Below are 22,009 nucleotides of genomic sequence, written 5' to 3' on the forward strand. Positions count from 1 at the left end.
CATCATACATACACCGTGTGTAGCAGAACGATAGACATTCCGCGCTATCATGACAAATACATCTCCCTTGCTCGGACACACGCCACAACAAAGAAATAGTGAAGGAATCAAATCAGTGCACCGACCCACATATTTGCAAGAAGGGTAAAGAAACAACGATGGAATGCCGACACCACAACAAATATACCCAAAACCTGCGGACAAATGAGAACGTCACGCCCATGCACATTCAACAACACATACACAACCTATATGTGCCGAAGTGCTACCGCCAGCTGGGGCGGTGCAACCAACGACACGATTAACAAAAAGAGAAACGGGAACCATCAAATTTATTCCGTTTCCCCCAGTATCCACGGATCTTGCAAAAGCTCCTCAACCGTTGGCCGCTGAATCGGATCACGCACTAAGCAGCGGCGCATAAAGGCTAAGCAACCCGACGTTGCCTCGGTTACAGGAAGTTCTGTTGGTCCCTCTGGTGATTGGGCAATCATCATAATTGCCGCTGCCGCGTTGGCCTGGCTCGGCCACGGTGGTTTTCCCGTGTGCATCTCAGCTACTGTACAACCCACCGACCAAACATCCGCCTTGTAACTATACCCACCAGCCTCACCCGTCACGTCTACCACTTCTGGTGCCATCCAATATGGTGTTCCTATCACCGTTCGACTCTGTGCCACCGCATCCGATAACCGACGGGCGGCACCAAAGTCCACCAGTTTAATTTGTGCCTCACGCTCTGGGTCACAGGAAGTGTCTACAAGTATGTTGTCGCCCTTAATGTCACGGTGAATGATGCGTTGGGAGTGCAAGTAGAGCAGCCCACAGAGAAGCTGTCGCGTCCAACGGCGAATAACATTGGGAGGAAGTGGTTTAAACTTCTTCACGAGCGCAGAAAGAGAGCCACCACCAATATACTCCATGAACATGCAAATAGCGGAGTTTGTTGGATCGAAGTATACGCCCTTGAAGGTGCAGAGGTTCTTGTGACTAAGGCGTTGCATCATGTTAATCTCGCGCGATAGCGAAACGAGCTCCTTCACACTAAACGTTCCAGTTTTATTACCAACTTCTACACACTTCACGGCGTAGAAAGCACCGCTATCAAGAAGTCCAAGAAACACCGAACCATACGTCCCCCGTCCGATCAGCAATCCCTTGCGCCACGTACCAAGCTCAGAAGAATTCGCGGTTTGAAGCATCTCAGGCGTAATGCCCTCAGGGTTGAGTGTTGTCAGAGCGGTGTATTTTGCCTCTTCCTCAGGTGATGCCCGCAGCGTGCCCTCATCCAAACTTTCTTGCGTACTAAATTCATGCTTAACAGTCGAAAGCGGCGTGGGCGATTGTATGGGAGGAAATCTAGTGGAGCTAGTTCCGAGAGGTTCCTGGGGATTGTGGCTGGTGTTCGGTGAAGGCTTGAGAGTCGAGCTCGCCCTGGCACTCCGCTGTGTGGCGTTTGCACCACTGGGTTTCGAAGCTTGTCCGACATTCGCGGTCAAATTTTTTTGCGGGCTTGACGTCCCCTTCTTCTTCGTCCCACATTTCGAGCAGAATTTTGCCGTTGATTTCGTGAAGGGAGCGCCACAGTGATCACACACGGGAGGTTTCCCTAACGTTGCAGGTGTGCAACTCATTTCACCGCAGAAGAAAAGCAACCCACAGGGGCGAATAAGACGTGTAGTCAGGCACTGTTGACCCCTAGATGTTTTTCTTCTGTTTGACTGGTTCCCTTACCACACACTGTCTACAGAAGCGGTGGTAAACTTCGGAGACGGGTTTCCTTTTATTAATACGAGCACACGAACCAAAAAAAAATAAAAAAAGGAGGAAACACATCAGAAAACGAATGGAGCACTACCGGCAACAGGGAACCCACAAAATGGTCCATAATACACCAACGGAGACGGCTATCGGGGAAGCCACTTACGCTTATGAGCATCCCTGCAGTGAGGGTACAATAGGTGGAGGAAGTATAATGTTGTGAAACGATATGACCAAAACAACGACTTCAATAGCAAAGGGAAGACATAGGACATGAAAAGAAAAACGGGCTAAACGACCGATCCTTGTGGCACGTTGCCACCGGCACCCTTACGTTGCATATCCATTCCATCATCCTGGGGATTCCTGTTATACCACTGGACCGCGGCGTGGCGCTCCAAAATGAGTGCTGCACGCTGTCGCCGACATGTGGCATCTCCTCCCACCGATGTAGCATTGTCGCCATTAACGTTGTACTGGTCCATGCAATGAGTCCGCTGCACAGCCTTGGCCCACTCCACTTCCTCAGACGTTGGAACGAAAGCCTCATGACACGCCGCAATCTGCGATGGCCGCAGCACCACCCGTCCGTCAAACCCAAAAGCACGACACCGCTGCATATCATGACGGAAGCCAATAGAGTCGGAAACATCACTGAATCCACCGTCGAAGAGATACATCCCGTGCGCCTTGGCCGCAGTCATGACCTGACAAGCACTGTGAAGCGCTGGGAGCGAACGAACATGCTTCAGTTGGGTGGCCTCAACATCTTCGGAAAAGTTCAAGCTACCGGAGCGTTTTTCGCTATTAACGCTTGGGTACTGCATTTCATACGCGAGTTCTTCACGGTCGACTATGGCATACCGATAGTGCCCCTGTGCGCAAACCGCAGATGCCTGTAGCACGGACAAGGGTGTGTTGAATGCTGCCCATAGTTTGTGACTGGGGTGGATGAACTCCTGAACCAACTCATATGTGTTTGCCGTAACCGATGGCAGCACCACGCCCTCAATGAGGTCACCCAACACGCCAACAAGCTCCATGTCAAGGAATCCTCTTGCTGCATCAAACTCCGGAGAGTTGACACGCACAACCCAGCGTGCTCGTCCTCCATTGAAAATTTGACCCACCGTCCCCTCCCCACTTTGTGTCTTCCACTCACCGTCGTCACTGCACCCTTCCATGTGGTCTCCCCGCACACTTTCGCGAAGAAAACGCAGGAGACGATCCCGCGCTTCCGAAGCTCCACCGCTGCGGTCGCTTCCGCCAAAAACGCCACGTGTTAAGTCGAGCATTACGACATCAGCGACTACATCATACCGCTTCTGTCGTCGGAGCGCATCCTTAATATCACCTGCAGGGACAACAAGCACACTACGAGGGCATGCATTGGGGTTAGTGTGAATGGGTAATTGGAGGTTTTCGGTGTTTTCGGCTCCACTGCCGCGGCTGCTTGTCTTCGCCGATGCCGTTTCCTGGTTGGAAACAGCAGCACACCACGCGCTATATCCGTCCTGCAAGCGTTTGAAACAGCCGAAGACGCCGGTGGCTGCAGGACAGCGAAGAGGGTAACATTTCCACATTTGTCTCCTCTCCTCCCCTCAACAGCTTTAAGATCCCAATGCCGCTTTTCTTAAATAACTATACCCTCAATCCCTGTACACGAGGCTGTGCGACGGTGCCTATAAGTTTGGGAGGTTTAAAATGTATTTACCACGCATCTTCGCAAGAAGGAGTAAAGGCAACAAAAAAAGACAAAAAAAGGAGAGAATGAAACAGGTCACAGCAGGACCCTGTGTGAGACCCCGTAAATTTTTAAAAGGGGGCTCGCAATCAGATTGCAGCTGCTAAACCCAGGTAGTGGAAAGAGCACAGTAACTCGTCCGCCACAACTACCCCCGCACGCTGCGCTCTTCCCGGAAAACAAAAGCCTTTGTGAGGTGCCCTATACACCCCAAAGGTACAGCGAAGTAAATATGACCAAAAATAGCACACACACGCAAACATATACAAATACACATACACACACACACGCATACCTCCCGCCCTGACGGCGCGGCACCACATCCCGTTTCAGCCCTCTGGTCCACAGCCGCTTTCCACCGTGTTGGTTGGCGGCGGGCATAGGCACACTGCCCTCTGCTTTTCCTCACGACAACCAAGGGAATGGAAGGGGAAGGAAAGGAAAGGAAGGGTTAAGAAAGAAAGCAATGAACCTTTCCCCTGCAACAAGAAAAAAAAACAAATATGCTTGCATCATTGCTCTGTTTCTCGTGTTCTCGTCTATCTTCTGCGGGACACAAGATACTTCATCAATGTGTACAAGTCACAGGCAGTTTGTGGTTACTAGCAGTAACCGTCACACTAAAGTCATCCCCAGTAAACGACGAAAACCAAAAAGGGACGAGACGCTTGCATACGGTAAGCTAAAAGGTTCAATTCGGGGGGCCCAGGTTTGTAGTACGAACGAGGTGACACATCTCCGGTAAAGGGGCCACTTGGTAAACCACCTCCAGTAGTCAACAAATGAAACGTACGCCCAACACGCGGCCAATGCAAAACGCGCACGTGAACTAAACCAAAGGTCCAGGAGAAAAAATGAAAGATACATACCTATATTAAAAAAACTAAGGAAATGTTGGCCTCGTCTCGACCCCTCCTAAAGACACTTTGCGAAGCGGTACTCCGATATTGCACTTCATTAAAAAAAGGGGCCCCAAATAACAACAACAGCAACATTATGATCTACATCAGTTGGTTTATGTCGCCCCACAAGTGTACACATACAGACTCGTGTGTTTATGTGTTAGCGCTTCGACTTCACTAGGCCCTGTCAATCACTTGCACTCTTTTCTCACCCCTTTACATTCCCAAGTGCTGATGGACAATACCAAAGATGAAATGAGCCAATCAAAAGTAGGTAAACGTTGCCCCTTCCCCCCCCCCGCACAAGCGGCTGCGGGCCCAAGACCACCTCGCTTGCCAGACTCACCTTTCCCCTCACACAACCCGTTAAAACCAGTGCACTCCGTTTTATCACCATCGCTACACCATACCGGAAAGAAAACATGGAATCTCCCCAAAGCATATCGTCGGACCGCAGAAGCCGTCCAATATTTTGAGTGAACCCATTGACGCGGCCGTCGCCTCCGGTGATAATTGAGCACTGGGCTCACTATCTGTATCGCTTGCCCCACCGAAGCCAAGGCCAAAGAGGCCCAACTGCTGCTGTTGCTGCCGGTATGCATCCTGGAGCGTCTGCCAGCGGTGTGCCCACTGCCAAAGCGTCCACGGTATGAAGAACTTGCACATTTCGCGGCATAGTGCCGGGCTCGCTTGAACAGGGACGCGCGCCGGGATCCCCATGTTTCCCCGAAACTGCTGCTGAAAGTCAATTAATTCCCGAGCCTCCTTCATCACATCCTTGATATGCGACCCCCGCATAAACTCATTTTCAGAATAACTATAAAGGAGCTCAGCCTTGATATCCTCCGCATCGAATATCTGCTGCCGCACCGCATTGCGCACCTTCTTACGCATTGACTGCAGCTTCTGTATATGTAACAAAAAATCCTCCACGTCACTGGAAGCACTCTCTTTGCGCTCCGGTGGAGATCCTCCAGAAACATTGTTGCCGTTACCCGCGCTCGCGCCGCTGCTGTTGGGCACCGTCAGGGACGTTAGTCGGACCAATGCGTTGATGGCCCCACTAAAAGGACCACTTGGTTGACCCCGTGGAGACGGACGGTTGATGGGCACCGGGGGAAAGGGTGCAGCCGTTGCCTCTGCCGTCTGAGGGGTTGCCGCTACTGTAGCGGCAACGGTAGCAACGGAGCTTCCTAAACTAGAGCCAACATCAGAGTCCTTCCAAAAATAGAAGAATATCCCCATCGTGCTAGCGTAAACCAGCGGCGATACCCCAACCCCCACCGGTACCGTCAAGGGCTTCGTTATGTCTTTCATTGAAGGGCCATTGCGGAGCGGCCCACCGTATGCACTAAGAAGAATATGGGGCATGTGATTGTACGTTGCCACGTGGACGTCGCAGGCCTTATCAATACCCTGGAAACCGAAATCGATAGGCTTCACATCGCTGTTAACTGTTTTCCCTCTTCCAGGACAAGCCCCCGCAGCACCAGCAGCAGCCGGTACTATGAGGGATGGCAATGTAAGACCTGCCAGAGCTGCCACAACACATTCAACGGATTCCGTCCGGTTTGGCATTGCAACAACAGGGTCTGAGAACTGAAGAAGAAATATTCCATTTCCTCGCTCACAAGAGGACATTGCAACATCAGGAAGCACCAAATCACCACCACAGTCGAGGCGTTTCGTTAGTATAGCACCCTGCGTGGAAGTTGTATCCGAGTTGTTGTTCAGGAGTGCCGCCCCATTAGACGGCGTGCCCTCTTGCCGGGATGTTCCCAATTGCGCTGCACCACGTAAATACGAACTCCACTCCTCCTGCACTTGTTGCTGCTGAACTTGATGGGCTTCCCGGTGCGGCTGTGCGGGGGTTGGGGGAACGCCCTTCAATTCCAGCACAATCAGCGGAAAAGTTGGTAACGGTGGGTTATCATCGTGCAACGCCCCTGAACAAACGTGATTATCCAACTCCATAACGTGAAGCGACATCCGCAACTGCGGTTCATCCAGCGGAATTGATATAAGTCGTCTGTCTCGGCCCTTACCTCCAGTCAAATATGTTCGTTGCATAAACTCAAGGCAGTACGATGAAGCGTCGTTGGGCGGTCGCACAAGGCGGAGAACGCCCCACTGCCCAACAGGGAGTGTATGTTTAGCCTTTGATGTCTGAGGAGGCAGCGACCGCTGCGCAGCAAACAGCTCCCGCATATCAAACCCGAAGGGTAAAAATGTTAACTCGCAGTAGACACCCTCGCACAGCAGCTTCTCCATACACGCCTCCTGCAGTTTGCCCTCATCACCATAGCATCCGGTAAGATTACGAACACTCTTAACCTCGTCACCACTGGACATCACCAGTGGAATGGGAGCAACAAGCATAGATGTGCCTTCGCCACTGCCAGAAGCGCTGTTGTTGGAAGTGGTATTGAAACTTCCTGAGGTGTGAAGAGTTTTGGTGAGTGAATTCCAACAATCCGGAGATTGCTCCAAAGATTTGTCAATGGCGCCTAGCAGTTTACTCACATTAACCACATGCTCCTTCACGCCCTTGTCGATACCTTCATACTGCTTAACCGCACGAGAATCTGCGGACGCCGGGGTTATAACGTTCTTCACGGTGTCTGCATCGAAACCAACGGACTCAAGGGCCCAGCGTATGGACTCCGGTCGGAGGAGAATTCCCTCCATCATCTCCAGCTCCAGTGCCACAGCGAGCATCAACTCCTGTCGCATCACCCGTGCCCACAGCCCTTCCCATATCTCATCACACCTCACAAAGCAAGTCGATTCCCTACGGAGGTGAGACATCTCCTTAGAAAGAAGCAGCTGCATGTTAAAAATAGATTCCATGCCGTCGTCAAAGTTACTATCAGCCATGGACTGGAGGCTGGTGCCGCTCAATGCCGAGCCGTCGGGTGGAGCGTGCAACTGCTCGTCCAAGCACTGTTCTAAATCCTCCTGTATCATTGTTCGCTGCCGTATGGCACGAATGCCTTCCAGCAGCAGCAGCTTCTCACCTGCACACTTGGTTACCTCCGCCGCCAAGTCTTTCAGCCGCTGCTTGATTTCCATAGCGTGCGCATCGCGAAGCACAGGCTGACTGTTCTCCTCGGCGAGTTGGGCATTACAGCACTTCATTTTCTCCACAGTAAGCTTCATTTCTTCAATATCCTTCTTTCTGCGTTCGACAACGCTGTTGATGTACTCGGTTTGCTCACGCTTTATATCTTCCTTGACCCGCTGCAGATAATCATCATGAGCCTGATAGTGGTTCTGCAAGTGACGCTCCGTCAGTTTGGATATTATGTGGTCACGGATCCTAGTTCGCTTTTTCCTACCAAGCGGCAGCAGCCGGAAATTCGACGCTTCTTCCAGTGAATACTCCACCAGAGAACCGTCGCTCGGCCTCGTCGACGAGGTCTCCGATAATAAACCCTCCGTTCTATCAGTGGAATCTTTGCTGAAGTGCGCAAGCCGGACCTCTTTACACAGTAGCATGTACTCCTCCATAGACTTGCGGTACTTTATGGCCCGCTCCTCAACGTCAGGGTCCTTAAGATCCTCAAACACAGCAACAAGGTCATCGGTGGCGTTAAGAAAGTTGCGGGACCTCACTGAGGCGTGCCGCAGTTGCTCGGCAAACTTCAGGGCCCCAAGAGTTTCTTTCGAGGCGCACGGTGACACATGAGCAAGGACGAGCACCCTGCCGTGCTCCAAACACGGCCGCAACAACCGTGTTAACTTTGAATCACGATAGGGCACGTGGTTAGAATGTTGATAAAGAGCCAGCAGTACCGCAGAGAACGCAGACAGAGATTTGTTTATGTACTGTGCCTCCCGCAGTTCAGTCCCCTCCACCTTCGATTGCTTAACGCACTCCGAACCAGCTAGGTCAACAACCGCTACGTACGAGTACGCGCTAGTTAGATATGTAGAGCTTGCTGAGCTGGTGCTATGACCACGAGTGGTAGTATTGGAGCATCCCCCATCAGCCCCTGTCGCTAGGGGGGAGGGAAGAGCTGTGGTAAAGCCGTCGAGCACCTCTGTCAACTCAAAGTGCAGCTGCAATATAAATATTGCGTGCGAGCGAGAACTTACATCGTTGCACTGATGAGCTTTTGTCACACGGTTGCGCGCTGCCATTGCATAGCAACGGTGGAAATCCGAGACAGAGTTGATACGTACTCCACCCCCTACTCGTGATGCACCGTCGTTCCCTTCTGCATCGGGACAACCGCCCCCATATCCCCCTCTACGCCCCGCATAGAATGCGGGTTCGTTGAGTTTCTGACAAAAAGCATCCAGCCCCGCAATATCCCCCAAAATGGGTATACGACGCTTCGTTGGATGGAGTAAGTCACGGAATTCATCCAAATACAACTCTACACCATAGAACGTTAAATCCTTCAATGTAAGCAGGGAGCCATGGGCACTTTTATCGACGGATTTCTCCCGAAACGTTCCCGTGGGATTGGTGGCACGTTTGGTCACAAAGGGATGTTTGGCCATCAGTCCCTCATTTCGGTCAATTTGCACCACGGAACCGCATCGATCAAGCAAAGAAAGCACAAGCCGAGGCAGCAATCCGATGCCCTCACTACAGACAAACTCCCTTCCACCTCCCTCTCCGGCCCCCTTCCCACAACTTGTAGCTTCCCCGAAACTGGCAAAGTTCTTTGGGCGATGGCTAGTTTGGGGACTGAGTTCACGAACATTCGAAGAGTCTACCTCCGCCTGGGATGAACTCGATAACTGTGAGCTTGCTGTTCCTTCACCTACGCACTCCAACCCGAGTGCCTTGCTCGTGATACGCTGTGAAGATACATCAACAGAGGTGGGGGTGCTGCTTGCATCCAACCTAGTGGTACCCGTTGGACGGCCGCCAGAGTAAGCCGATGCACTTGGTCTCGGTGTCGATTTCACGTCACGCCCAGAAAGTGGCAACAGTGGCTTCTTCACCGTACGTGCCGTCCGCTGCTTCCCTAATGGAGACACAGCTGAGCGCAGAGGCGAGGGAGATGGCCGTTTCCCTGATGCACTTCCTATGACGCTATACGTTTTTCCGCTACCAGTAGGGCCGTAGCACACAATAGAAATGTTTTGCGCAAGGAGAGCCATGTCAACAAACTCAAGCACACTCTCCTCAAAAACCTCTTCCTGTGTGGATTCCTCATTGTGGATGAAATCGAACCTAAAATGGTCCTCTCGGGCGGCACGGGCGCTACGGTGCATCGAAACATCCGGCGTAACAGCCCTTCGGGTAGGCTGCGCGGTGGAGAAGGTAAAGCCACTGATGTTGTGAAAGCTGGGAACTGGACTGTTGCACTCCACACCGCGGGCCCTGTCAGCCGCCAACTGCTCGTCCGACAGCAGCTCTACTGGAGTGCTCAGTGACATGGGCGGCAGTAGCCAAGGGGAAGTCCTCGGTCGAGAAGGTGACTTCTGGACTTGATCACAGCTCTTCAGAAAGCGTGGCGGACGGTGCTGGGTTCGTTTCGGTGTGCACGGCGTCGATCGACATCGTGAACCGAACAGTACACAGGGTGATGTTGGCGTGCCTTCCATCGATCCTACAGTTCGGGTCGGTGATATGACGGTTCGACCATATAGAGGCTCCCGTACTGACTTGCCAATGCTTACAACAATATTCTGCTGATCGAGACACCACACGCAGCGTTTTTCGTTCGATTCCCCTAAATACTCCAAAACAGGCCGGGTGCGAACGTGCATTACCGGTTCAACTATCCGACGCTGCTTTCCCTCGGTACCATATCGTCCCCGGTTAAACTCCCGGGGAGTCACGGCGACGCTGCTGGGTGCTGCCGCGGAGTCGTCAGTCGTATTAGCTCCACGTCGCATATATGTTGATGACTACCTGGTTCCGGCGGTGGAAAAAAGAATATTAGTAAAAAAAAGTACATATGCTTATAGGTGGCGACGACTAGCAGCAATAGTGACGAGGAAGGTGCAAAAATTGCTCGCCCCACTCACTTACAAAAAACGAGTACAAAACCTTTGTCTCCAACGGCTTCGAGTTCCCAAATGCCAAAAAAAAAAAAAAGATCCCCTTACATCCCCTCAAACGGTCACATGTCACAGAAATGTGTAATATATGCATATACATATATTTGCTGAAACCAACACAATGAAAAGGGGGAAGCGGTGTATAATTTTCGCGACAGTTGTGGGTGTGTGAGCATGTAAATGGAGTCGCTGTCTCCTGTTGAAAGGGGGGAAATTTGTATCAAATTTCAAGTGGGGAGGAAACAAGCCACAAACACGCCGGTGTGAGGATGAAACCAGAAGCTTAACCAGAAACAAAAAAACGAGGGAATATATATATATATATATATATGTATACAGAGGGGTGGTGGGGAAATTGCTGCCACTTAATAGTGAAAGCAATACACTAAACTTAATGCTGCATTACGAAGGTGCGCTGCAAAAGAAAGAAAATACGCGTGATGACAAGAAAAAATAGTAAAAGAAACTCAGCATAGAATAAAGGTATGACAGGAGGGAAAACGTGTAAAAAAGAGAACCCGAAAGCAGGAGTGGGGGAAGAAAGCACACGAGGTTTACTCGGTCTGTTGGTGTGCATTGAGCACAATTATTCATTTCCCGCCCCTTGGTAACCTTCGGTTCCACTATCCCTTTCTTCTGAAGACGCGCATCCCGCCCTTCTCTTGAGCATAGTAACTTTCCACACCAACCCGGGTAACGAGGTCTTGAAGAGTTCAATGTTAACCACGACAGAAAGAAGAGGATATATAAGCCCAAAATGCACCGCAATTAAGCGCTTTTCAACGACAGAAAAGTAAAATGAACCAACAAGTGAAAGTCAAAAAAAGAAAACTAAGAAAAAGAAAAGAGGGAAAACGAAAAGCTCAGCAACGCTCGAAGACCTTGTACAGCTCATCCACAGAAACTACCGCCTGCACGGTTCCGTCGACCAGCGCGTCACACGGAGGCACAAAGAAGGTTGAGTTCGTCGCGCACGGCAAAAGGCCAAAGCGAATGGCATCACAAAATGGAGGAACATCATCTTGCCGAATACCATCCTTTATTACATTCGGCAGCCACGAGCTGTGCAGCTGCACACCATACAATGTCTCTGCAATGTGCCGAGCTATGGCAGTGAAACACTCAATCTCCCCGGCATTATACGGAACTTCTGCTGCAAGCCGCCATATAAAAAGAGGCACAGCCCGAAGCGGGGGTGGCCACGAAGTGCCCATAGAAAGTGGAAGCGCGATCAGGTGGCCATCAGCACTGATTTCCACGGCAAAGTAATCCTGCAACATGTAACGCCAGTTGCAGAGGCGGCGCCCCAAGCGAGACAGAAGAGAACCCGGTCCTCCGTCAGCGCGCTTTTGTGAAGGTGGAAGCTGAACGTCATTCTGTAGTGCAAAGGAAAGCAAATCTGACAAGTGTATAGGCTCCTCAAACGACAACTGAGGCACAGCAGAGAGAGAGGGGGTGGCCCACCGAAGGAAAATTCGCTGATACACGACGTGCCGGACGAGCCGTAGGGAATCAACAACGTAAAGTGTCGTACCCGATTGGGCGAAGAAGAGGTGCCCCTTAAGAACACCAACGTAGGCCAAATTCTGAAAAAGGGATTGAGCAGTTTGTGATGTACCCGCGCGAATGTTCGATACAATGGTCGACACACTAGTGAGCAAAAGAAATCCCGCCTCCTCCTGGCTCCCAGCCGAATCAGCGCCCTCCACCATGCGCACAGCGGCATCCCCCGTCGATGCAGCCGCCTTGTTATCTTCAGCGGCGATATAATCCGACGCGCCGCACCCCACGCCCACCCCTGCGGTATCTATTACAGAACTCACCACATCCTGAACCTCTTTTCTATGCTTCTTGAAATGCTCTATTGTGTACTCCACTTCTTCACCATCCTCATCGGTGGTATCTAACAGCAAAACTGGGGTCATGGAAAGAGTCCCAGTGCTTTGGTTTTCCGACCAGCCCCTGGCCCCACTCCCGCTGCTGGCTTCGGCATCAGTCACGGTGGTTACTGCAGGGCTGGATGATGCAGCACACGTCAAACCCGAGGGAGCCTTACCATCATCGGCGGTTCTCGCAACCTGAAAATTTCCCCCAGTAGCTGTATCTTGAGATTCCATGGACGACCCAGTACCCGCACTGCGGACCTGTGCGTCACCGCCTCCACCTGCGCGCTCCTCAATGGACTCACTACGCAGCGGAGCATCTCCATTGCCCTCAGCGGTCGGCTTCGGCCGGCGCACGAAGGCGTCGAGCGCGCCTCGCTGTGGCTCCACCCGCACAAGTGAACAAGGTGCCACAGCAGCCACACCACCACGGGCACCAGTGGGTAATGGGTTAAACGGCGAGGTTGAGGAATGAGGCTGCATCGGCTGGTTGGACCGTTGACTCTCCCTATCGCCTAGCATAACCGCCTTGGAGTGAATCTGCCGAATATCCATCTGCCTGCGAGCCGCAGACGCCTGAAGAGCACCCTGAACGCATTCGGACAGTTGCGATACAATTATTTCTTCATCAAGAAGACAGACCTCATGTTTTGTTGGGTGAATATTCACGTCCACCCTGTCAGGTGGCACCGTGACGAAGAGGACGGTAAACGGGCGGTTCCCGCGCACCAACACACCACTGTACACTGCGTCAAGAGCCCGGCGAATGGCCGTACTGTCCACCAGCCGATTGTTGACGAATACGCAAAGATACGATTTACGGCTAGCGAGTGTTATATCGCTGGTGTAACCTGTGATAAGGAAACGCCCTTCACCCGATGGTCCAGACGTTGCCAGCACACTCTCTGGCGTGCAGTTATCTTCGCTAGGTGATTCACCGGTGCAACGAACCTCACACAGGCGGGAAGCGACCTCCCCACCCCAGTGCTGACGGATGTTCGCCAATGTGTTGGAATCCTTGGGGAAACACACACAATTCTTTGTAACACCAGCAACACTACCATCGGAGCGACGGCACGAGAACGCGACGCTCGGGAAGGCTAGTGCATAGCGAGAAACCACGTCTTCAACACGGCTACACTCCTCAGAAGGCCGACTGAACGCCCGCCGGCGGACAGCAGCATTGTAAAACATCTTCTCCGCTCGTATACATGTCCCCGGATTTCCGGCACATGGCTTCGGTTCCTCCTGCATCCGCCCGTCGACATAGTGGCAGCGCCACGCGACGGTGTCATTGTGGCGCATCGTGGTCACAGTTACTCGTGCCACGTATGAAATCGAGCACAGTGCCTCACCACGGAACCCAAAAGAACGAATGTTATTCAGTTCATCAAAAGCGCGTAACTTGCTTGTGGCGTAACGTTCGCACAGCAATGGGAGATCACCAAAACGTATACCATGACCATCGTCTGTAACCTGCAGCAATTCTAAGCCACCATCCTGAACAACCACCTGAATGCACGTACTACCCGCATCCAGGGAGTTTTCCAATAACTCCTTCAGTGCAGCACTTGGACGCTGAACCACTTCGCCAGCGGCAATACGGTTGATAACATCTTCTGGTAGCCGCTCAATACCCCTCATCAAAAATTTTTTATTTCCCTTAAAACGAAAAGTAGGGGGAGAATACCGGAAATATATATATATATATGTAGATAGATGTAAATGTGTGAAAGAGCGGTTCGAACGAAGACAAACACGGTGGTGAATGTAACAATAACGTCAATGCGCAGTTTTTAAAGTGTATAATGGAACAAATAGAGGTCGGAAGGACACAAATTGCGCCGCATCGTGCTACATTGAAATACGCACACCAACTGAACGGCAACACTTACGAGCGCGAACATTATGTCCGAATTATCCTGCCACCGTGTGCCGTTTGCCATCCTCAGTTAAAAAGCCTTCACTAGCTGTATGTCGGAAACCATGCACGGCCGCGCTCCATTCCAGTGAGACATGTATCAGGAAGCGAGTAGTAACCAACAGTAAAATGAAGAGCACGGTCTCTCTCGTTGCGTAACATTCTGCAGGTAGGATAAAATGCATACCCATATCTAAGAAGGTACCACCCACCAAAGTTAAAAAATCAGTGAGCGCACGATTGCCACCAGACAAACGAGCACTGGCCTATCGGAACATCCTTCCAACACAGTAAAGCAGAAATTGATGGAGACCAATCTTCTCACAGTGTCCAGTCGTGATGCTCCTGAAGAGCTGCATTCCCGATTCGATATCTGGGACGTCACCGATTCTGACCGCCAGCTTGGAAAAGTCATCTGCATCCAGAAAACCGTCCCTGTCCCTGTCATACAGGCGAAACTGCATCATCACACAGTTATACTGCTGTTGAGACATTCCATAGAGCACACTAGGATCGGGACGGTTTTTGCTTAACCATGAAAGAAATTCTTCAAGACACAGCGTACCAGTTCCGTCTTCATCCATCTCGCGAAACATTCGGTCGATGTCATCGTCAGTCCTAGCGAAGTTCAACCACCTGGCAAGGCGCCCCATCTCTTCACGACACAGATGCCCGCTCTCATCGCTATCAAAGAAGACAAACAATGCTACGATGGAGTCGTATTCCTCTTGCGTGAGGCCGTACCGAAGCCACGGCGTATCTGCAACAGATTGTTGTCTCGACCCTTGACATGTAGACTGCGCATTCGTTGTAGATGGCGCTTCGGTACTGCCCGACCAACTGGCAGTGGGGCAAGTGTGTGAATCACTTCCTTCACGTCTGCCGGTCCAACCGCACGACGAACAGCGCACAGGCAGGTTTTGCGCGAGGTTCACTAGGCTCCTGTGCGGCTGCTTTGTGCAATTTACAGGGGCACGGCACACGGGACACACCCTTGGGGCTCCAATGCACTCTTGGCAAAAAATGTGACCACACGGTTGCAACTCCACGGGTTTTTTCCAGGAATCCAAACAAAGTGCGCAGCAGAGCTCGTCAGGGCAGTTAGTTGCCAGCATAAATGAAGTCATCGCTGCTCCCTGTAGCGAACAAATGGAGGGAAAACGAGACTCTTACAGGTTGGGGAGTGAATTTCCGCAAAGGAGTAAAAAAAAACACTTAGGTTACCAAACCGCAGGGGTTCGGCGTCATCAAGATAGAGGGTTTGATTGCAAAACAGTCTTTCCCCATGAGATCCAAGAGGCCATTCACCACATCCAAGGCATTACAAAGTCCAACGAACACACCGTGAGGGCATGCAAGTGAGTCGAAGGTTGCCCAATCACCTGAGTTTCACCAAAGTCTCAAACGACGCCAGGGTCCCACCAGGCCTACGCGCTGACTGTTTGCACCACAGTACCGCACCCACATAACGTGTGCAGAGCACCTTTAAATTGAGCGAGTCCATCTGTTCAGCACTGCCGCCGGCCCCAACGGAGTGCGGCACGTAACCCACATTTAGGAAAAGTACTTCGAATCCTTGGATGGGGGATAGGCATGAGCAAGCACCCTCTCTCTTACTCTTTGCGGGGTTTCCCCTTGATCCACGTAAACCCGCCACCTAACTCTATTTCCACTGAGCCCCCCACCCTCCTCAGTTATTGAAGCACCGAACATCCCACGGCAGAGGATCCCAGAGTTCATGGCCGGTAAATCAAAAGAGAGAGAGGGTAAATGATCTAAAAAGTGCCGTGACAGTGTAGGAGCGCAAAGAAAGTAAAGCACAACATTAAAACAATGTAACAAAAAACGGACAGTAGATAGCGAGCTGTACGATAAAGAAAAACACCCCAGCAGTGCTACACACCGAGGAACACAACACGATGCTTCACTGTGGATCCACCATTGTCCAATCTTAGCAGCCTCCCTCAACCCCGGCAGATGCTATCGAAACCGGAGCATTTTGATGGATTTACTGTCCCCGTACGAACCCGGTGCAGAGTACTGGTACATGGAATACCAATGGTTGACGAAGGACCATATCTCCATATCCCACGAAGGGTCAAGCCGCTTCACGGCCGTGCGTTGACACCGCGGGGTGTGGTCTTCCAGCACCGTCCCTTGAATGGCTGCTAAACGATCTCCTCCTTCGCACTCCGCCCTATGCGCAGCTTCATTTGCCGTCGCCACTGCGGCTAGAAGTGTATTAACCATAAATGGGGAGGTTAGGGTAAAGTGAAAGGAGGGATGTTGCTGCTGCCCGTCCTCCTTTTCAGCGTTTGGCCGTGTACCAAAAACCTCAGCGACGTTTTCAATTAGCCCCCTCTTTGGCACGAACGCAGAAAGAAGCCCCGCCGCTCCGGTTGCCCGGCGTTGTACGACATCACAAACGGTCTCCACTACATTTACCATTGTTACCTCGTCAGCGACCACAACGTTGTTTTCAACAGCTGCTGATGATGCTGATAAAACGCTTTCGTAAGCAAGACAGCGAGTTGCAACGGAGGTGAAAACAAGGCTCAGTTTTTCGGCTGTGACGGGGCTGACGGTCGTCACGAAGGGCGCCATGTTCGATATGACAGCGCTGCACATTGGACTAAGCAGCCGTATAGAGTGATGTGGCATTAGCAGGAAGTAGCATAGTGTGATGACTATAAGATCATTGTAAGTCCCAACAAAGGTGTCAAAACTGAACGGGATTGACTCGCGGAATGGGGTATTGCACTGGAGGCAGAAGCTGCTAGACCCAGTAAGTCGCATAAGAATAAACAACACTAGCTGCAAACGGGAAGACAACCGCGGACTCCTTCTTGCGTCTAGAGCGTAGTCAACCAAAGGCAAAATGTATTTCAATGTAACCTGTTCGCACCCAAAAGCCTGTGAACAAGCCGGTGACAAGTCAATGAGGCGCCACAAAAGCATCATTGACTCATTCGAAGCTGCAAAACGACGCTGTGAGTCAGGTAGATACGTGCGCTTCGCATATAATCTAAGGCCGACGATGTTTTGAAGATTGTGAACAATGTGCGTCGCTTCTTCCCTCGTCAAACAACGAAAAAAATCCCTTGCACCCTGGGATACGGCGACACCCGATGCCGCACTGCCATCTTCCAACTGGTCACACTCACAGGAGGCTCCAGTGTTCCCAACTGGGGCACTGGGATAACAAATTACGGAGCTCAAGAACCGGGCGCTCATGAGGACCACATCCTCCTCCTCTCCAACCCAGTAACTCGTGTACGGAAGCAGACCATACGGCACATACGAAAGTAGAGCATTCAGGGTTGACGCCACAAGCGGTTTCAGCAGCGACGCGTTCTCAGGGCTTAAAAGCACCTCTGTGAAGAAAACATCAGGGGTGTTGGGAGGAAGCAATAAAGGGTAAGACAACAGCACAGTTAGTGTACCAAGAAGTTCGTGACGGACAGCATGCGTTGTAGCTGTCACCGCTTTAGACTCTGCAGCCACCCGTTGACCAGCAACACCTGAGTACCACAGGAGTGACACGTCCGAATGGGTACACCCAGATGTTTCGGTGGGAGTGGTCCCCACACCTGCCCCCAAACCTTCAAGGAAGCAGCAATCGAGTAGCAACCGGACGAGAAACTTCCCAAGGGGTTCGCTTTGTCCTGGAAGGGGGGGAAATGTCTCTTCCGGCTGCTCGTCGTTGCAGACACACCCACGTGCAAAAAATGACTGTACAAACATTTCGGTAAATGCTGTTCTCTTTCTTTTGTCGCGCAATGCTTTAGAGGAAGCTTGCATCGGCACTGCGTCCCCACCATCTGCCTTGGAGTTGTCACTGCTGCCAGTGACCTCAGCTGATGAACCATCTACTTCCTCGCACGGGGTACCGCCGTCCTCCATGGCAATAGGAAGAATCCGCCTCATCACCCGCAATGCATTTAGAAACGGTTGCACACCCACCACCTGCCCCTTTGAATTGGAACTACGACAGCTTGCGGCGGTGTTGGCGAGCACCTCAACGCACTTTAGCAGAAGCAACGCAAAGTTCCTTGTGTAACAGTGCCGCATAGTTCTTAGCGTGTGGAACGGTAAGGCGCGTTGCAACTCTTCATGGGAAAGTGGAGTATCAAGAAGAAGCTGAAGCACGCCGTCGCTGATTGGTACGTCAGATGTCATGGTGCGCAAAGCCCTTGCGACATCTATCGTAGAACCAGATGTACCCATCTGATGGGGGTATGACCTTCCCTTGTCCACACATGAAGCATAAAGCAAAACCAAAAAAAGGAGCACGAAAGTGACAGCATAAACCGCAACAAATAAGGGGCGAAAGCAAGGCAAAGGGAAAGCGGGCATCTGTGTCGAAAGAAAACATACATGGTTACGTGAGTTGTGACTGCAGGTGCAGCCGTGACGCACGTACAGACACAACAAATGCGGCATTGAGGGGAAAAAAAAGTCGCTGCATCCCATGAATGTATTCAACTAAAGGGGGAAAAAGGAAGACGAGGCCTAAAAAGTACAAACACGTAATTCGCGAAGTGCCGACAACGACAATCACGAAGCTCCCGAAAAGCAGACGTGCCACCAAACACCACAAATACAAAGGGGGAGAAATATCCACCAATTGGGCAGCCCCCGATACACTATAAACTACCAAAACACAACACTTCCGTCCACAGGATGCTAGGGTTTCAAAAGGAAATGTGTGCGCGGTTCCGTCCGACCTACCACGTGCGGAGCCACGGGATTTGACGCAATTAGGCGTATTTGGTCGACATCTTCGCTACCTATTACATCACCATTACGTCACCTCCATCCCCCCCCACGCACACACAAACACACAAACACACACAAACACACACACTTTCCTGCGTTCTTCTACCTCGGTCCTTTGCAAGAAGAAAAGTAATAATTAAGGGGCCACAAAGTATACACGTCTATGTCTATGCACGTGCACTCATTTAAATGCTACCCTTAGCACACATAACGACAAATGTAAACAGACGTACTCAAACGAATACCACAGTACAATCTACACTAGTGCCTCCGCACATGTGATTTTCTGTCAGATATGTACAAACAAACAACGGTAAAACCAAATTACATGCATGTGCTCAAACTCGATTGCGTACGTGTCCGCAGACCGCATCTTCTTCTGGGACAGCCCGCACAATTTACATCTACTGACACATCTACGCCTCAATACACTTGTTCCTCCAACCTAAATTCAGGGTACACCCTGTTGCGGCGAAGCAAGCGCTCCTTATCCCTTAGTGCTCGCAGCTCTACGGCCCTTCTCCTCGCAGCGTACACGCGGTAAGCACATTGTATGACCACCGCAGCACTGTGCCTGTGGGACTCCAAACGTCCTACTTCCTCGGCTAGAAGCTTCACTCGGTGGTGTTTTACAGCTCTTTTCATGCGTTTGCGCACCAAGTAACCACGAAAAGCCGCTTGAATTCTTGTCGCGAGCTCCCTAAGCGCCGCAGCACGATAACAATTTCGACCGTAGCAGCGCCTCACGTGCACCTCTCTACCGTGAACTCGGCGGACTAAAAACCCTCGAAAAGTCTTCTGAATTACAGTGGCACTGTGCTCTCTGGAATACCTATAATGATGAAGCACGTACCGCTTGAATTGTCCTGTATCACGCCACTTGGCCAATAAAAAGGCATGCCGGCGATACGCAACTTGAATTTGTCGGGCAGCAAATTCACGTCTTTCATGCTCCGCTCGCTCCAACAACTCATTCCGCCTTTCCTCACGGTACTGGAGGAAGCTGGCACGCGCAACGCGTGCCCGGTACATACCTTGCATCCTCGCTATCCGTTGTATATAAGCCTGTTTCTCAGCCCTCCGCCTCTGTAACTCCCTCTTCGCTAACCAAATCCGCGCATTTTTCTGCAACGTAATAACCGCGGCCCCCTCGAAGTGCCTCGCTCGCATCAACGGGAGTGCTGAAACCTCGCTACACTTCTTAGCTGCAACAACCATACGAAGGAAGCGGATGATTCGCTTCGCACACAATTTTTCCAATGTCTGCTGCACCAACCGCTTGGTTTTCATAGCCTCCTTCAGCTTGACAAAATCCTGTACGAAATTGAAGGCAATAAGCGCCTCCTTTATCATATGAGTTGCCCTCCATCGCTCCTCGAACGCGTTTTCGGCCTGTACAAGAGCCGAAAGTCGGCTGTTCAACACCTTCTTGAGGCCGGCAACATTCCGTAGCGCATCATTAATGGTCTTCTCTGACATAGGTGGCAATGGAACGATGGTCTTCACGATACCGGCCATCACTGGGGACGGAACAAGATTGGGCTTCCCTTTGCCCTGTGGAATGATAAATCCCTGATTGTGGCGTGGAGCAAACGGTGACCATACAGACCTTTTGGCAAACGTGAGGCACCCCCTCTCAGCCTCATCGGCAATCTGCAGGGGTGTCTCCTTCAGCAATGACAGCATTGCAACACCCCTCAGGGAGTCAAATGTAACAAACGAAAAAGGCGATTCATATGTTTCATCCTTTCCAAAAACGCGCTCTTGGGCCTCCCTTGGCCCCATGAGTGGGACGATTAAATTCTCTAAACCTTTGTTAAGTATTGCCCATCGCACCTCGTCATTGATGGGAGGAGGTTCAAACAAATCGCTTTTGTCGTCACCTGTTGCTGAGGACGCCCCACTTTTAGCCTTTCCCCTCATGTTTAGACTCCTGGAAGCCCTATGAGAGGCTCTCTTCCGACTCACACCCGACACCCTCTGGCGCATCGGGAAATCCAACCCCAAAATGGCATCCAGATCGAGCGCTGCCGCCGCTTGCCGGGCGATAGCTTCATTTCGTCGCTGCTGCACGATTTCCTGGAACCTTTTATGGGAATCTTCAATAATCTTGGACCATTGTTGGTATGGATTCCCAACAATTGTGCACTCCGCATCCGTATAATACTTTTCTGCCTCCGGCAATGAGCTGTACTCACCAGCTATGCCCAAGTTGAAATATGCGCACGCAATAAGGAGATCATCCAAATCTTTGTTCACACCGTCCCCACTACACAACGTAATGCCGTTATCTTCGGCGTTATCCTCTTGTTTGCAGACTTCTATAGCCGTTAGACGGGCCTCTTGGAAGGAACATTTGCTTATGTGCACGACACACATGTTAAGAAGCGCTATACGAGCTAACTGCTCAGTTAATGCCGAGTTCAACGCCAACTGTAGAAAGTAAAAGGCCCTATCGAGGTCTCCCCGTCGGATAAGTAGACAACCCCAGTTATTCAGGGTTACAGCCACAAGAAACGACATACCCTCATCTTCAATAATACTGCTGTTGCTGCCGGATCCCATGCTGCACTTCGCTACATCCTCTATGCGTGCGGTTAAAAGACCCCCCCGTACATAACCTCTTTCTTCCAACTTCCTTAGGGAGTAAAGCAAAAAATCCTCCGCCTGCTTATCATTTGCAGAGGCCGCATTGGCACCGAACATGTTGCAGTACAGTATAAAATATCTGAACAAGACATCTTGTGGCACCGGATCACAAGACTCCAACGGTGTGTAGGGCGGGGCAACAAGCAACTCTTTTTGCGAGGTAGAGAGGGCGCGTTCATAGGCTTTCATCGCCAAGAGATACTTGGATCCGGTATACAACTGCACGGCCTTCTGCATGTAGTCCTCCTCCGTCGGTGCATCGCCCTCTGGTACGCTGCTTGCCATATCTAAATTACTACGTTTACGAGTGCATGTGGGGAAGAAGAACAGAAAAAAATTAACGAGG

General features: G+C 51.2%; 7 protein-coding genes across 7 annotated transcripts, besides 6 other annotated features; all 7 read right to left on the bottom strand.

The window, feature by feature from the left end:
- Window positions 1-22,009: part of a sequence feature (sequence corresponds to BAC RPCI93-30K1) that runs on past both edges of the window.
- On the bottom strand, window positions 333-1,634 carry Tb927.8.6810 (protein kinase, putative; the record flags this gene model as incomplete). The annotated part of the gene is made up of 1 exon (XM_842418.1): window positions 333-1,634. The coding sequence occupies one exon, from the start codon at window positions 1,632-1,634 to the stop codon at window positions 333-335; it is 1,302 nt and encodes a 433-aa protein (XP_847511.1).
- Tb927.8.6820 (hypothetical protein, conserved) lies at window positions 2,052-3,344 on the bottom strand (the record flags this gene model as incomplete). Its single annotated transcript, XM_842419.1, has 1 exon — window positions 2,052-3,344. The coding sequence occupies one exon, from the start codon at window positions 3,342-3,344 to the stop codon at window positions 2,052-2,054; it is 1,293 nt and encodes a 430-aa protein (XP_847512.1).
- Window positions 3,752-3,800: a microsatellite.
- Window positions 3,922-3,956: a microsatellite.
- On the bottom strand, window positions 4,807-10,266 carry Tb927.8.6830 (kinesin, putative; the record flags this gene model as incomplete). The annotated part of the gene is made up of 1 exon (XM_842420.1): window positions 4,807-10,266. One exon carries the CDS (start codon window positions 10,264-10,266, stop codon window positions 4,807-4,809), a length of 5,460 nt encoding a protein of 1,819 aa, XP_847513.1.
- Window positions 10,741-10,767: a microsatellite.
- Window positions 11,245-11,293: a sequence feature (A-rich).
- Tb927.8.6840 (mismatch repair protein MLH1) lies at window positions 11,295-13,958 on the bottom strand (the record flags this gene model as incomplete). Its single annotated transcript, XM_842421.1, has 1 exon — window positions 11,295-13,958. The coding sequence occupies one exon, from the start codon at window positions 13,956-13,958 to the stop codon at window positions 11,295-11,297; it is 2,664 nt and encodes an 887-aa protein (XP_847514.1).
- Tb927.8.6850 (hypothetical protein, conserved) lies at window positions 14,502-15,362 on the bottom strand (the record flags this gene model as incomplete). Its single annotated transcript, XM_842422.1, has 1 exon — window positions 14,502-15,362. The coding sequence occupies one exon, from the start codon at window positions 15,360-15,362 to the stop codon at window positions 14,502-14,504; it is 861 nt and encodes a 286-aa protein (XP_847515.1).
- Tb927.8.6860 (hypothetical protein, conserved) lies at window positions 16,216-18,462 on the bottom strand (the record flags this gene model as incomplete). Its single annotated transcript, XM_842423.1, has 1 exon — window positions 16,216-18,462. The coding sequence occupies one exon, from the start codon at window positions 18,460-18,462 to the stop codon at window positions 16,216-16,218; it is 2,247 nt and encodes a 748-aa protein (XP_847516.1).
- Window positions 19,062-19,102: a microsatellite.
- On the bottom strand, window positions 19,438-21,948 carry Tb927.8.6870 (hypothetical protein, conserved; the record flags this gene model as incomplete). The annotated part of the gene is made up of 1 exon (XM_842424.1): window positions 19,438-21,948. The coding sequence occupies one exon, from the start codon at window positions 21,946-21,948 to the stop codon at window positions 19,438-19,440; it is 2,511 nt and encodes an 836-aa protein (XP_847517.1).

Source organism: Trypanosoma brucei, chromosome 8, assembly GCF_000002445.2.
Source record: "Trypanosoma brucei brucei TREU927 chromosome 8, complete sequence".
NCBI classification, from domain to species: domain Eukaryota; phylum Euglenozoa; class Kinetoplastea; order Trypanosomatida; family Trypanosomatidae; genus Trypanosoma; species Trypanosoma brucei.